The sequence below is a fragment of the Leucopleurus acutus genome (assembly GCF_964270905.1).
Source record: "Leucopleurus acutus genome assembly, chromosome: 6".
Lineage (NCBI taxonomy): Eukaryota > Metazoa > Chordata > Mammalia > Artiodactyla > Delphinidae > Leucopleurus > Leucopleurus acutus.
Window position 1 is genome coordinate 71,094,204 of NC_139149.1, and position 14,108 is coordinate 71,108,311.

The 14,108-nt window shown below is 33.9% G+C and overlaps 1 protein-coding gene across 1 annotated transcript in view; it reads left to right on the forward strand.

Moving 5' to 3' along the window:
• FSIP2 (fibrous sheath interacting protein 2) overlaps positions 1-14,108 on the forward strand; it is a gene marked incomplete at both ends in the record, with an annotated part of 127,877 nt that overhangs the window by 23,644 nt on the left and 90,125 nt on the right. Inside the window, one exon of the mRNA XM_082841580.1 lies at positions 2,752-2,875. Coding sequence (XP_082697706.1) covers positions 2,752-2,875 — 124 coding nt within the window. The remainder of the gene's footprint in view (positions 1-2,751; positions 2,876-14,108) is intronic.

Genomic DNA, 14,108 nt, shown 5'->3' on the forward strand with positions numbered 1-14,108 from the left:
CTGGTGCCAGCTCCCTGGTGAGAAGATCATCCCCCAGTGCTAATAAGCTAGAGGGAGGATTCCAAAATGGCACTTGCCAGCACTGGTGTCTTCATAGTAGAACAAGTCTCCCAAAATGGCTACCACCAGCATCTCCATCCCCAAAGGGAATGCCAGCTGCCTCCTATCTCTCCAGGAGTCTCTCCAAGATGAACAAGTTGGTCTGACCCAGGCTTCTTTCAACTTACTGCCTCTGTACTGGGACTTAGAACATGTGAGATTTACATGTGCCCTTTAAGAACAGAGTCACTATTTCCTACAGCCCTCTGGTTCTCCCATACACAAGCCCTGCTGACCTTCAAAGCCAGATGTTCTTGAGGTTCGTCTTCTTGGTGCAGGACCCCCTGGCTGGGGAGCCTGATGTTGAGCTTGGACCTCTTTCTCCTTGGGAAGAACCTCTGCAATTGTGATTATCCTCTTGTGGATACCCCAAGGATACCCCAAGGATACCCCAAGGTGTGGCTCTTGACTATACCTCACCTCTTCCTCTCCTACCCATCTCATGGTGGTTACTTCTTTATAGCTTTAGTTGTGGAAAATCTTTTCTGCTAGTCTTCATGTCATTCTCACAGTTGCCCTGCAGATAGTTTTAATTTCAGTGTGCCCATGGAAGGAGGTGAGCTCAGGGTCTTGCTACTCTGCCATCTTGGCCACAGCCTCTCATTTTGTAATTTTCTTTTTCTCTCAGTGTTTCTTTTTAGATGGTTTCTTTTTCTGAACATGTATTAATTAATCTCTTTCCCTGCAATATCTACTCTGCCATTAATGCGTCCATTGCATTACTCATCTCACACATTAAAAAAAAAATTGATTTGGGCCCTTTTTATATCTTCCGTGTCTCTTGTTTACCTTGTAAATATATGGAATGTAGTTATGTTATCTGGTTTTTTTTTAATTCAAGTATAGTTAATTTACAAGTCGTGTTAGGTTCAAGTGTGCAACAGTGATTCAGTTGTACATATATAAGTATATCTAGATAGATGCTTTTTCTGATTCTTTTCCATTATAGGTTATTACAAGATACTGCATATAGTTCCCTGTGCTATAGATCAAGTCCTTGTTGTTTACCTATTTTATATATAATAGTGTGTGTATATGTTAATCCCAAACTCCTAATTTATCTCTCCATCCACTCTCTGCTATCCCCTTTGGTAACCATAAGTTTGTTTTCTATGTCTGTTGAGTCTATTGCTGCTTTGTAAATAAGTTCATTTGTATCATTTTTTTAGATTCCACATATAAGTGATATGATATTTGTCTTTCTCTGACTTACTTCACGTATGTGATGATCTCTAGGTCCATCCATGTTGCTGCAAATGGCATTATGTAATTCTTTTTTATGGCTGAGTAATATTCCATTGTATTTATTTTTATATATATATATGTATATATATATGTGTGTGTATATATATATATATATATATATACCACATCTTCTTTATCCATTTCTATGTTGATGGACATTTAGGTTGCTTCCATGTCCTGACTGTTGTAAATAGTGCTGCAGTGAGCATTGGGGTGCATGGATCTTTCCAAATTAGAGTTTTCTCCAGATATATGCCCAGAAGTAGGATTGTGGCATCATATGATAACTCTATTTTTAGTTTATCTATTTTAATGTTATCTTTAATTCTAACAGCTGTATCATTTCTGGATCATTTTTGATTGATTACTCACTTTATGGGTCTGTGCTTCTTTATATGCTTGGTATTCTTTGATTAGATGCCAGATATCGTGAATTTTATATTGTGTGTGCTGAATAGTTTCAGCTTTTTATAAATATTCCTTAGCTTTTTTTCTTGAATGTAGATAGGTAGTTTATTTGGAAATGGTTTGATTTTTATAGGTCTTGCTTTTTAATAGTTGTTAGATGGGGCCAGAACCATGTTTAATCTGGGACTAGTTATTCCCCACTACTGAGGCAACATTTTAGTACTCTACCCAGTGCCCTACAACTTACAGAATTTTTCTGGGGTGGCTGGTGAGAATAGGCATCATAGGTAGGTGCCAAGTACTGTTTTATTGAATCTTTTGGGGTGATCCTGTCTTTGGTCTTGGATTGTCTCCTCACATACACATAGTGATCCATTCCATTGCTGACTACTTTAGGAAATTCTCTGAGGATTTCTGGGTGATTTCCTCTGTGCAGCTATCTCTTTTCTGGCACATCCAGTATCAATATTAGTCCAGAGATTTACAGAGAGAAGTCAAATTTCATGTATGATATTACATTTACCTATAATATAATATATACAATTATGTATTATTATAATATAATATATTATATATATTATATTATATTATTATTATATATTATTATGTATATAACAATATATTATTATAATATATAATTATATATAATATATAATATAATAGGCCTGAGTGACTCTTGGTTAAGGAATCCTCCAACTGAAGATGATTTGAAATTGCCTAAACTCACCAGGAGAGCAATGCATTGAGATGCTATCTGATCTGAAACTAGACACCCTGAAGGTGTGCAGTGAGATAAGTTGCATCTAAGGGTTAAATATATTCTTCATGTTTGACCATGTGTGGAAATTTACCCCTTACTACCCTCCCAAATTTGTACTCAGAATAACCTTACAAGTCATAAGGCTTGCTCATTTCCAACATACTCTCACATCTTAAATATTTATTTGTATTTCTAAACAGCAAGTTGATGTTAACCAATATACTTCTTTAATATTTTAGAAACAAGCCCTTCTAGAGAAAAAAATGGCTTATCATTTACAAAAAATGCAAGAAAGTGGCATTAAAAGAGAAGATATGAAGAAAAATACAATTGATTACAGAGAACAAGATGGACCACATGAATGTGAGAACATTAAGGGCTGATGTAGCTATGTAGAAAGTGCTTGTCTGTGTATTTATGTAAAAGATCCTTTTACAAAACTCTGTTTGCTCACGTTTGCTACCTGCTTTGTGCCAGCGAAGGGTTCTAGGCATTTCCCTATAATAGTTCAAGTTGAAAAGTAGACATACATGTAAAAATTAAAATAACCTTATCAAGTGGTTCAGCAGACAGGCTTGCCTATATTGCAGTTCTAACCAACTTCCCTATACTTAATGTATTTTTTGCTACTGAAACCTTAAAAATTTGTAAGATAATTGCTATCACATATCAACATGGTGTTCTACTATTTTGCCAGCCATAAAGAATAGACAGTACCAGAAAAGAACACAGGGAAGAAGGAAAGGAGGAGGTAGAGAAAGATAGAAAGGAACAAAGAAAGGAAAAAAAGGGAAGAAATGAAAGTTTAAAGGAAGAACATCAAGTCATTACTTTGTTATGCCCAGTATCTACCAGCTTCCTTTTATTTTTAACATTTTAAGACTATAGTAGGATTTATTAAATTAATTAATGATATTAAAATTTCATGGCCAGAATACAAAAATGTAGACTTGTTTTAATTATCTGTGACTAAATGTATCAGGAAAGAAGATAATAATCTTCCATGAGTTATCATCATAGCATCCGATCAATCCTATCTCTGTCCCATCAATCCTGTTGCTATGTGAGAGCCTCCCTTTGTCACTTAAGTATATTACTAACTAGTCTCCATTGGCTCTTATTTTTACCTACCTCAGATCCATTTTTTACACTGCTACATAATTACATGTAAAACTCTGTTCTAGTTTTTTTCTCCTGGCCTCAAAACTTAAAGATCCCCATTACCTCTTAAATGAAGCTCAGACTTCTTAGACAACCATTCATCACCATCTAGGGTCAAACCCAAACCTAACTATTTCACATTACCTCCTTGAATAAGGCAGATATGATCTAGGGGTGATATGCTTAGGCTCTAGAGCCAAACTGCTGAAGTCAAAGTCCTGCTTTACCATTGTCTAGCCATGTAAATAGCTTGAACAAAATTATTTAACGTCTTTGAATCACAGTTGCATCATCTGAGAAGAAAATACTCCTAAATCCCATAAAGAGCCCAAGAGTTCTAGCCCATAGTAAGCATTCAATTAATTTCATTGTCTAATCAAACGAGACTGCTGACCGTTCCTAAAACACAAGTGAACTTTTATACTTCTGCGCCTCTCTTTATCCAAGTTTCTAGCCTGGAATGACATGCTCACTGTCCATCTCTGTAACTCCTACAATTCTTTAAGCTCCACTGTAAGTGACACTACAAAAAGTCTTTCTTGATAACTGTAATTGGAAGATACCTGTCCTTCGAATCACTTATAGTACTTTGTATTATTCTTAATACATGTATTCCATACTTCCCACTGTCTTAATTACCTATTATATTGTAACTCCCACCTTTCTGTTTCACAGAGCACCTAGTATTGTATGTATATATGTATATCTTTGTGTGTGTTTATATACATGCATGCTTACTGAATGGACTAATTCAGTCTATTCAGCTCATTGAGATAATGATAGCAATTTCATCCTTCAAAAAAGAAATCACTTTAGAAACTATATACATCCCTGCATCAACAACCATTAATTTTCTCATTTAATAGGAAAAGAGTTTCAAGAAGACATTTTTAAACACTTGTTGCCTCAAATCCCTTTTTTTGAAGAAGTGGGATATAAATTAATTTATTTTATCAAGGTGACAAATGAAATTGAATTATTCCTCTGTAGTAATATTGTCATCTTCCACCAAGTAGATAGCTTCCAGAGGGACAGAGAGAATAAGAGAGGACAGGAACATTGGGTGAACCTGCTCCAATGAGAAGACAGATCACTCTCACATTTGACAGCCTTAATGAAAACCCATTGAGCACACATGCTGTGAGGATCCTTTGCCCTCCTAAATGGTTAGAAACGGGAACTATAATTTCCTTTATCACAAAGGAGGAATATGTATATGGTTGTTTATGCTAGGCTGTGAGGTACATTCAAGAGTTGCAATTGTCACTGTGGGCTGGTGGGTCTCCAGCCAGTAGGTATATTGGTATCCATCTCTACAAAGACGAAATGGCGTGTTACAGTTGAGCCAGGTATAGCTTTTCTCTCTGTCAGAGGAAAATTCTGTCCTTCTATCTTTTAACTTGAAAGGATAATATTTGAAGAGTAATCGTTTTTCACATTCCTCCATCTTCTCCAATACCTCCCCACAATCCTAAATAGAAATTAGCATATAGGCTCACTTCCTATTGGGCATGAAAAGAGAGCCTGTCTTGGGTAATTCTGTCATCATCATTATTAAAAATAAATGTTTTGTTGCATTTTTTTAAGCTTATTCTCCAAAGAAGAAAAAGAAGAGTAATGATGACATAAAGATAATTTATCCTCTTGATGACCAGAAAGCAAATAAAGGAGCATATGGTAATTTAATATTGTGATAAGAAATATTAAATAGTATTTTTGGGAAAGACTGAATTTGGATGGCCTTTTTTGCTTAAGTTCAGATAATTCCTCTGTTCTTTGGTGTCAAATGACAGATTTAGAGTGATGCTTACAAACAATGATATAACCTCTATTGCTTTCAGAATTTCATCTCAAGTTACAGATTTAGTGTTCTAAACTTATCATTTTAGACAAATTAAATGGTCTATTGCTGCTGAATGAAAAATACATGAACGTAACAAATTGCAAGATAATTTTTATATTGCTCGAAATGATTTTTAAAAACTCTGAAACGCAAGAGGGAGGGGATATGGGGATATAGGTATACGTATAGCTGACTCACTTCGTTATACAGCAGCAACTAACCCAACAATATAAAGCAATTATACTCCAATAAAGATGTTAAAAAAAAGAAAAAAAACTCTGAAGTGAGTCAGAAATTAAGTTTATGTACATTCACTCAACCCACTAGGGACCCCAGTGAAATATCACTTTCTTTATTTATATCATTCTATGTTACTTCATGTTGTCCATTAGAGCTCATTGGATTAGACCAGAACCCAAACAACAGCATAAATATCCTCCAAATAATATACTATCAAAAGTATAAGACTGGGCTTCCTGGTGGCGCGGTGGTTGAGAGTCCGCCTGCCGATGCAGGGGACGCGGGTTCGTGCCCCGCTCCGGGAGGATCCCGCGTGCCGCAGAGCGGCTGGTCCCGTGGGCCGTGGCCGCTGGGCCTGCGCATCCGGAGCCTGTGCTCCGCGGCGGGAGAGGCCACAACAGTGAGAGGCCTGCATACCGCAAAAAAAAAAAAAAAAAAAAAAGTATAAGACTGTTAGAAATTGAGCAATATGAATTCTTCTCCCATATTAAATTTCCAGGGAAAAATTAAAGTATAAAAATTAAATCCCTTTGTCTTTATCAGTTAAATTCTAAAGAAAAAGTTTAAAATCTTTTCTTCCCTGACTGTGTAATTTGATTAGTCTCATAAAGTCTCTGGGATAAGATAGGGTTAGCTGAGGCTGTCTTCCACTCAGGACTACTGAGGTTTACTTAATTCAGCTCTAAGCTTTAAAGACCAAAGATTTTTGAAGTCCAAAGATTTTTTGGTCCCATTTTTAAAGTCCGAAGATTTTTTTAATAAAATATCAAAGAGTTACTTACAACACATACAATTATGACAACACAAGCCACATATCTACTAAATGTAGACAATAAAACTAAATTCTCAGTCTCTAAAGCAGTTATCTCATGCAGATGGTCTTCTAAAAGTCTAGTGTTGAATGCAGGCCAGACTGGTCTTACTGATGTCAAAAAAATCTCAGTGTTATTGGAGGAAAGGATGATAGATGGAAAATATGATTTTCAGCCTCACTAAGGTACCACTCTATCTGTGACAGTTGTCCAGGTATCAAAACTATAAATTTAATTAAGCATAGTTGGGAGACAAAGATGAATTCTAAAACTATATTAATACATATCTGGAGGGGAGAGGATCTATTTCTACCCTCTAAGAGATTGGCAAGTGAATCATTCTTGTTTTGTGTGAATTTTAGAAATGTACAGTAGTGATATCACAATTCATTATATATTAAAAGTGCCCCTCTTTCCCATTCCCCATAATCAAACCTCCTTAGTTTCCATCTCATCACTGAACTGAGTATGAACTCCATACAGTGTCACAACCTTTACACTCTTATGGGCAGTCTGCCCCCACGTTTTATAATTGGCAACTATCCAGAGTTCAGAGGCCAGAATTCTCTATAGTTCCTGCTTCTGATCTTGTCTCTGTATTTTTTCATTCTCATAAAAAGATCCTGAGGTAATTTATTTTGGATTTTAAATTACCCTAAAGCAAAATGGAATTTTTTAATATAATTGCATGAATTTTAACACACGTATGAATTAGTATGACCTTTACCACAATCATGTGAGAACATTTACAACATTCCAAAAATGTCCTTTTGCAGTCACACCGCCTTCTCTCCCACTAATAAGCCCAGGCAACCACTGATATGTTCTCCATCACTATAGTTCTTTTTCCTTTGGAAAATGCCTTGTAAATGGAATCATATCGTATTTGATCTTTTGATAATTGCTCCTTTCAGCATGCCTTTGAAATTCTTTCAAATTATTTCATTTGTCAATAGTTGACTCTTTTTTATTGCTGAGTAGTAGTCCATTGTGTGTATGTACCAGGTTTATTCATGCATACATCAGTTGAAGGAAATTTGGTTGTTTCCAGATTTTGGTGATTATGAATAGAAAGATCAGAAGTATACATTAAGCTTTTTGTGTGAACAAGGAATTGTTGTATATGTTTAAGTTTATAAAGAATTGCCCAACTGTTTTCCAGAGTGGCTTTAGCATTTTGCATTCCCTGTTTGCTGTGCATCCTTGTAACTGTTGGTATTATCAGTACTTTTTATTTTAATCATTCTAATAGATGTAATGGTATCTCATTGTGGTTTTCATTTGTATTTGCCTGATGGCTAATGATGATGAATATCTTTTCATATGCTGTTTGCCTTTTGTAAATCCTGCCTGGTGAAGTATCTGTTGAAGCTTTTTGCTCTGTTGAGTTTTGGGAGTTATTTGTATATTCTGAATATAAGTATTTTTCAGGTGTGACTTGCAAATGTTTTCTCTCAGTCTGTAACTTGCCTTTTAATTTTCTGTTTCTGTTTCTGATTGATCAATGTGTCTCCCCCTTTGCCCATATTGCTCTGTCTTTGATTACTGTAGCTTGTTATTAAAATGTAGCATAATTCCAGCAACTTTACTTTTCTTCAAAATTTTTATGGATATTTTAATTCATTTGCCTGAGTATAAACTTTATACTCAGCTTTACTGCAAAAATTATGCCAGGATTTTTGAATGAAGTATATTAAATCAATCTATAGATCGATTTAAGGGGGAAAGAAATCTTTACAGGGTCCTTCCAATCAAGGACTTTTAGGTAGTCCTTGATTTCTTTCATAAGTGTTTTGTAGTTTTCAGTATAGAAATCTTGTATATGTTGTTATGTGTATACATAAGTGCTTCATTTTTGTACTGTTGTACATGGTATTTTTAAAGTTTGATTTCCAATTGTTCATGGCTATTGTTTTTACTATGTCTCTTTGTACAGATTTTTTAGTGGTTGTTCTAAGTAACAGTGTACTTACTTAGCTTATCACAGTCAACCCTAACTAGATATTCTACCTCTTTATGTAGAATGTGGAAACCTTACCACTATATATGCCTCCTTACTCCTCTCCCCTTTGTTATAATGATCTTATGTATTACATCTACATATACCAAACAGCCACTCAGAGTAATCATCATTTAAATGACTAAATAGGGGAAGAACAGCCTATCATATTTACTCAAATTTGGTCGCCCATTAATTCCTGATGTTTCTGGTCCCATGTTTCTTTCTGGTATCATTTTCCTTCAGTCTGTAGAACTTCCCTTAGCATCTCTTTTAGAACAAATTATCTGGCACTGAATTATCTTAGTTTTCCTTCACCTGAGAGTATTTTCATTTTACCTTCATTCCTGAATTATACTATTTACCCTTGATATCGAATTATAAGTTGTCAGGCTTTTTTTTTTCCCAAAAAAACTTTAAAACTGTTGTTCTCCATGGTTCTGATGGACATAGATAACATTATTAAGGTATTTTAATATAATTGATATGATATTGTATACAGTGTTTTGTGACTTGCTTTTTATACTCAGCATTATATTTCAAAAGTTTTACCTATGTATTGTCTGACATTTTACTTCCTTTCAGTACTAATCCTATCCCATTGTGTGAATATCCCAATGTGTAAATATACCACAATTTAATATGTTTTTCTTTTGGTGGAAGTATCGGTTATTTGAACAATATTTCACCATTCTATACATATATATCTCCTGGTATTCATGGACAGGTGATTCTCTAGGGGTTATATGCCTCGATATGGGATTTCTGGGTCATGTTGCCTCTTCTGAGAAATTATTTTTTCAAATCTCTTGTCCATTTTCCTATTGGGTTATTTTTCTTTCTTTTACAGATTTGAAAGATTTTTTTGGTCACACATTCTATTATATACATATATACGGTATAGCAATATCTTCTTCCAATTTGTAATTTGTTTCTATTCTTTTTTTATCTTTTGATGTACAGAAGTTCTTAGTTCAGTATAATAAAATGTTACATTTTTCCTTATAGTTTGTATATTTTGTTACTTTTTATTTGAGGTTCATTTCTATGAGTTCTCTTTGATATGGCAAAGACATTAATCTTTTGTCTTATTTGTGGCACATATTTCCATAATTTTGTTAATGACTTTTTTTAGCCTTATTAAGCATTTCAAACATAAGCAAAAACCAACAGAATCTTTATGTGCCTATCTTTCAGCTTCAGCAACTCCTGGACAGTTTTGTTTTGTCTATGCCCTCAACTTCTCCCTGCTGCCATATTGTTTTAAAGCACATCCCACACATATTATTTCATCCATCAACATATCAGTATGTACCTAAAAGATAAGGATTATTTTTTTAATGCGTAAGCACAATACCATGATCACATTGCACAAATAATAATTCCTTAATGTAATCAAATATCTAATTACAATTCAGCTTTCCAGTAATCTCATAAATGTCACAAAAGTATTTTGACGTTACTTTGAATCTACATTGACACATACTGCGATAGTTTGTATGTCTTTTGAGTCTTTTAATCTATAGGTTCTCCTTCCATATATTCCTCTCTTTCCCTCCCTCCCTTCCTCCTCTTCTTTAAAATTAGTTTATTTGTTGAAGAAATTGAGTTGCTTGTCTTGTTGAGCTCCTCAGTTACTGAATTTTTGCTGATTGCATCTATATGGTATATGTTATTTCTTCTGTATTTCCTGTAAAGTATGAGTTAAATCTATGCACTTTCAGGTTCAGTTTCTTTAGCAAGACTGATGCATACATGATGGTGTATCTTTCCATCAAGAGACACATAATATTGCATTGTCTTTCTCTTTGTGATATTAGCAGCCATTTATGTTCAAGGCCTTGATCCACACATTAATTATGCATTACAAAATTGGGATATTTTTCCTTCTTCGTAAACTAGCTAGAAAATTTCTAATAAAAAGAAACTTTCCCCCAACTACTATTTGGTTACTTTGTGATACAGGATACTTGAGAAAAGCAGACTGATGCTTAATATTTTACCATCATTTATTAGTTTTCAAAATAATGTATTGTTTCAGTAGCATCTTCTAACAGTGAGCAATTAGTTTTGTTTCATTATGAATTCACAGATTTATATAAATTTTATGTGCTTAAAATTTTCTATTACTGTGCTTACTAATGTTGAAATTGTGACAGCTCTGGCCAGTGAGGGCCCCTTCAAGATAACTTTCGAGTCCTTTTTGACACAACCCTAGTGATTTTTGTTAGCTTCCTTGCTATCTGAGAAGACTGGACTATCCAGTCTTACCTTGAACACATTCAGTTGTTTCAACACCAGTGAGTTTCATTGGTATCTTTGAGAAGATGAAGTAATCATATTGTTGGAACTATTTCTGGACATGCTCTTTTCTTTTATTGGTCTATTTGTCCTTATGTGAGTATATTCAATAGCATTCTCATAATTACTGTAGCTTTATAATAAGTCTTGAAATTTGGCAGTTTGAGTTCTCCAACATTTGTTGTTCTTCTAAGTTGACTTGGTTGTTCTAGGGCCTTTGCATTTCCATAGAAATTTTATTTTTTTTATTTAAGTATAGTAGATTTACAATATTGCAATAGTTTCAGGTGTACAGCATAATGATTCAGGGGTTTTTTTGGCAGATTATATTCCATTATAGGTTATTACAAGATATTGAGTATAATTCCCTGTGCTATACAGTAAATCCTTGTTGCTTATCTCTTTTATGAATATAGTGTGTATCCATTAATCCAATACTAATTTGTCCCTTCCTTATTCCCTCTCCCCTTTGGTAATCATTAAGTTTGTTTTCTAAGTCTGTGAGTCCATTTCTCTTTTGTATAGATTCATTTGTATTATTTTTTAGATTCCACATATAAGTGATATATAGTATTTGTCTTTCTGTGTCTGACTTAATGCACTAAGCGTAATATTCTCTAGGTCCATCCATGTTACTGCAAACAGCAATATTTCATTATTTTTTATGGTCGCCTAATATTCCGTGTGTGTGTATACACATACATGATACACCACATCTTCTTAAGCCAATCATTTTTTGATGGGCACTTGGGTTATTTCCATGTCTTGACTACTGTAAATAGCAGTGCTGTGAACATTGGCATGTATGTATCTTTTCAGCTCTCCAGTTTCTACAACATAGTCAGCTGGGATTTTATTTGGGTTCACCTTTCATTTCTTTTTCTTGCTGGCCAGGACCTCCAGAACAGTGCTGAACAAAATGGTGATTGTGTACATCCTGATCTTGTTCTTAAATATAAGGCCAAGTGATCAATATAAATTAGAATATAGTTGTGGAGATTTGAAGATAGCTTTTATCAAAGGAAGGACATACCCTCATACTCCTCATTCACTAAGAAGTTTCATCATGAATGGGTGTTGAATTTTATCAAGTTTTTCCTTTCATCTTTGAGATAATTGTCTACATTTCCTCCTCTTTTCTCTTACTGTAGTAAGTTACTTCGGCTTATTTTTGAATGATAAACTAACCCTGCATTCTTGGAATAAGCCTCACTTATTCATTATGTATTATCTTTTATTGTATATTATTAGATTCAATTTATTTATAGATTTTGCATCTTTATTCATAGGAGAATATTGACTGAGTTTTTCTTTTCTTGTAATGTCTTGTAATGATTTTTATATCTGAGTGATTCTGGTATCAAAGTATGAGTTGGGAGAGGAGTTTACTCCTCTTCAATTTTCTGGATGAATTTGTGTAGAATTAGTGTAAATTCTTCCTTTGGTATTTTGTGTAATTCAGAAGTAAAGTCTTTTGAGCCTGGAGTTTTCTTTGTAGAAATGTTTTTAACTATATATTCCATTTCTTTAATAGATATGAGGTTCTTCATATTTTCTATTTATTCATGAATGAGATTTGATTGTTTTTGAGGAAAATCTGTCCCTTTCATATAAGTTTATTGCTATAAATTTTCATAATCTGTTATTTTTAGTATTATCTATAGACTGTTATGCTGTTATCTCTAATTTCCCTGATGATGGAAATTTGTGTCTTCTCTTTTTCCTGGTCAATCTGGCTTTATCAGTTTTATTGAACTTCTCAAGGAGTCAACTGTTAGTTTTTCTCTCTTGTTTTTCTATTTCTTTTTCACTTTGATCTTATTTCCTTTCTTCTGCCTACTAAGTGTTGACAAGGATGTGGGAGAATTAAAACTCTGACACACTGCTGAATGGTATGAAATGGTACAGCCACTTGGGAAAACAGTTTGGCATTTCTTAAAAGTTAGACATATACTTACCATATGACCCAGCCATTCTACTACTAGGTGTATTTACCCAATAGAAATGAAAAAGTATGCCCACACAAAAACTTGTGCAGGTAAGTTCATAAATATTTGTAAGTTGCCAAAACTGGAAACAACCCAAACAACAGGTGAATAGATAAAGAATGGTAGCATATCCATACAATGGAATACTTCTCAGAAATTTTTAAAAAAAAGGAATGAATTATTAAAACATACAATACTGAGTGAAAGAAGCCAGGAAAAAATACTATATATCACATACTATATGATCCCATTCATATAAAATTCTAGAAAATTCAGATTAATCTTGTGTAAGAGGTAGAGAGCACTGTTGTCTGAGGATGGGAAGAAAGAGATAAATGGATTACAAAGGTGGATGAGAAAACTTTCAGGGGTATTAGAAATTTTATTTTGGTTGCAGTGATGACTTCACAGTTATAGATGTATTTTTAAATTGAGGAAACTGTTCAATTTAAATAATTAAGTTATAATTAAACCAAACAATTATAATTAAACCATTAAATTATACTTCAGTGAGTTCTTTTAAAAACTATACTGTTTCTTTCATTTACTTTTAGAACCCTTTGTAAACACCATTCATCGGTCTCTAAGTAGTTCAAAGAATATTGCCAAAACATCAGTACCTTCTCTTGTTTCTCAACCAGATGTACAAGATAATGATACTGAACAAAAGGTATGAAATTATGTCTCAAGCTTCTGTATGGTGATTATTAATTTATCTAGTTAACTTTTACTTCTGTGAACCATCTCCCTCTCTACCGTGTTATGGATTGGTTAGGGATATTAGGATCTATTTATGAGCACTGATCCCTTTCCCTAGAAGTGTTGAGTTACCTTTGTGCTAAACTCACTCACTCTCATTAGTAGAAACTAATCCAAACAAACATTTAGCAATTGCAATATCTAATATTTATTGAGCATCTACTGTTGGCCAAAGCCCTGTGACTTTTTCCTGAAGGAAGGGAAAATGAATAAATTGGTCACATAGGATACAAAGAAGAATCAGATATAATCTTTCCCCTTGAGGACTCATTGTCTAATGGGGCAGACAGATGCAAAAATGTTATTACAGTAAGTTGAGAGTCTGGAATGATAAATTTTATTTTGATTCTTAGCAATGTGTTTTTAAAGCATTAGATTGGATTAGAATAGGTTGGATTGTATTTCCCTGAAACAAACTGAATGACTAAACGTTTTAGAACCAACCACTAAATAGATTACCATGTCTTTAAAAAAAATGTGGAGTACTAGAAGA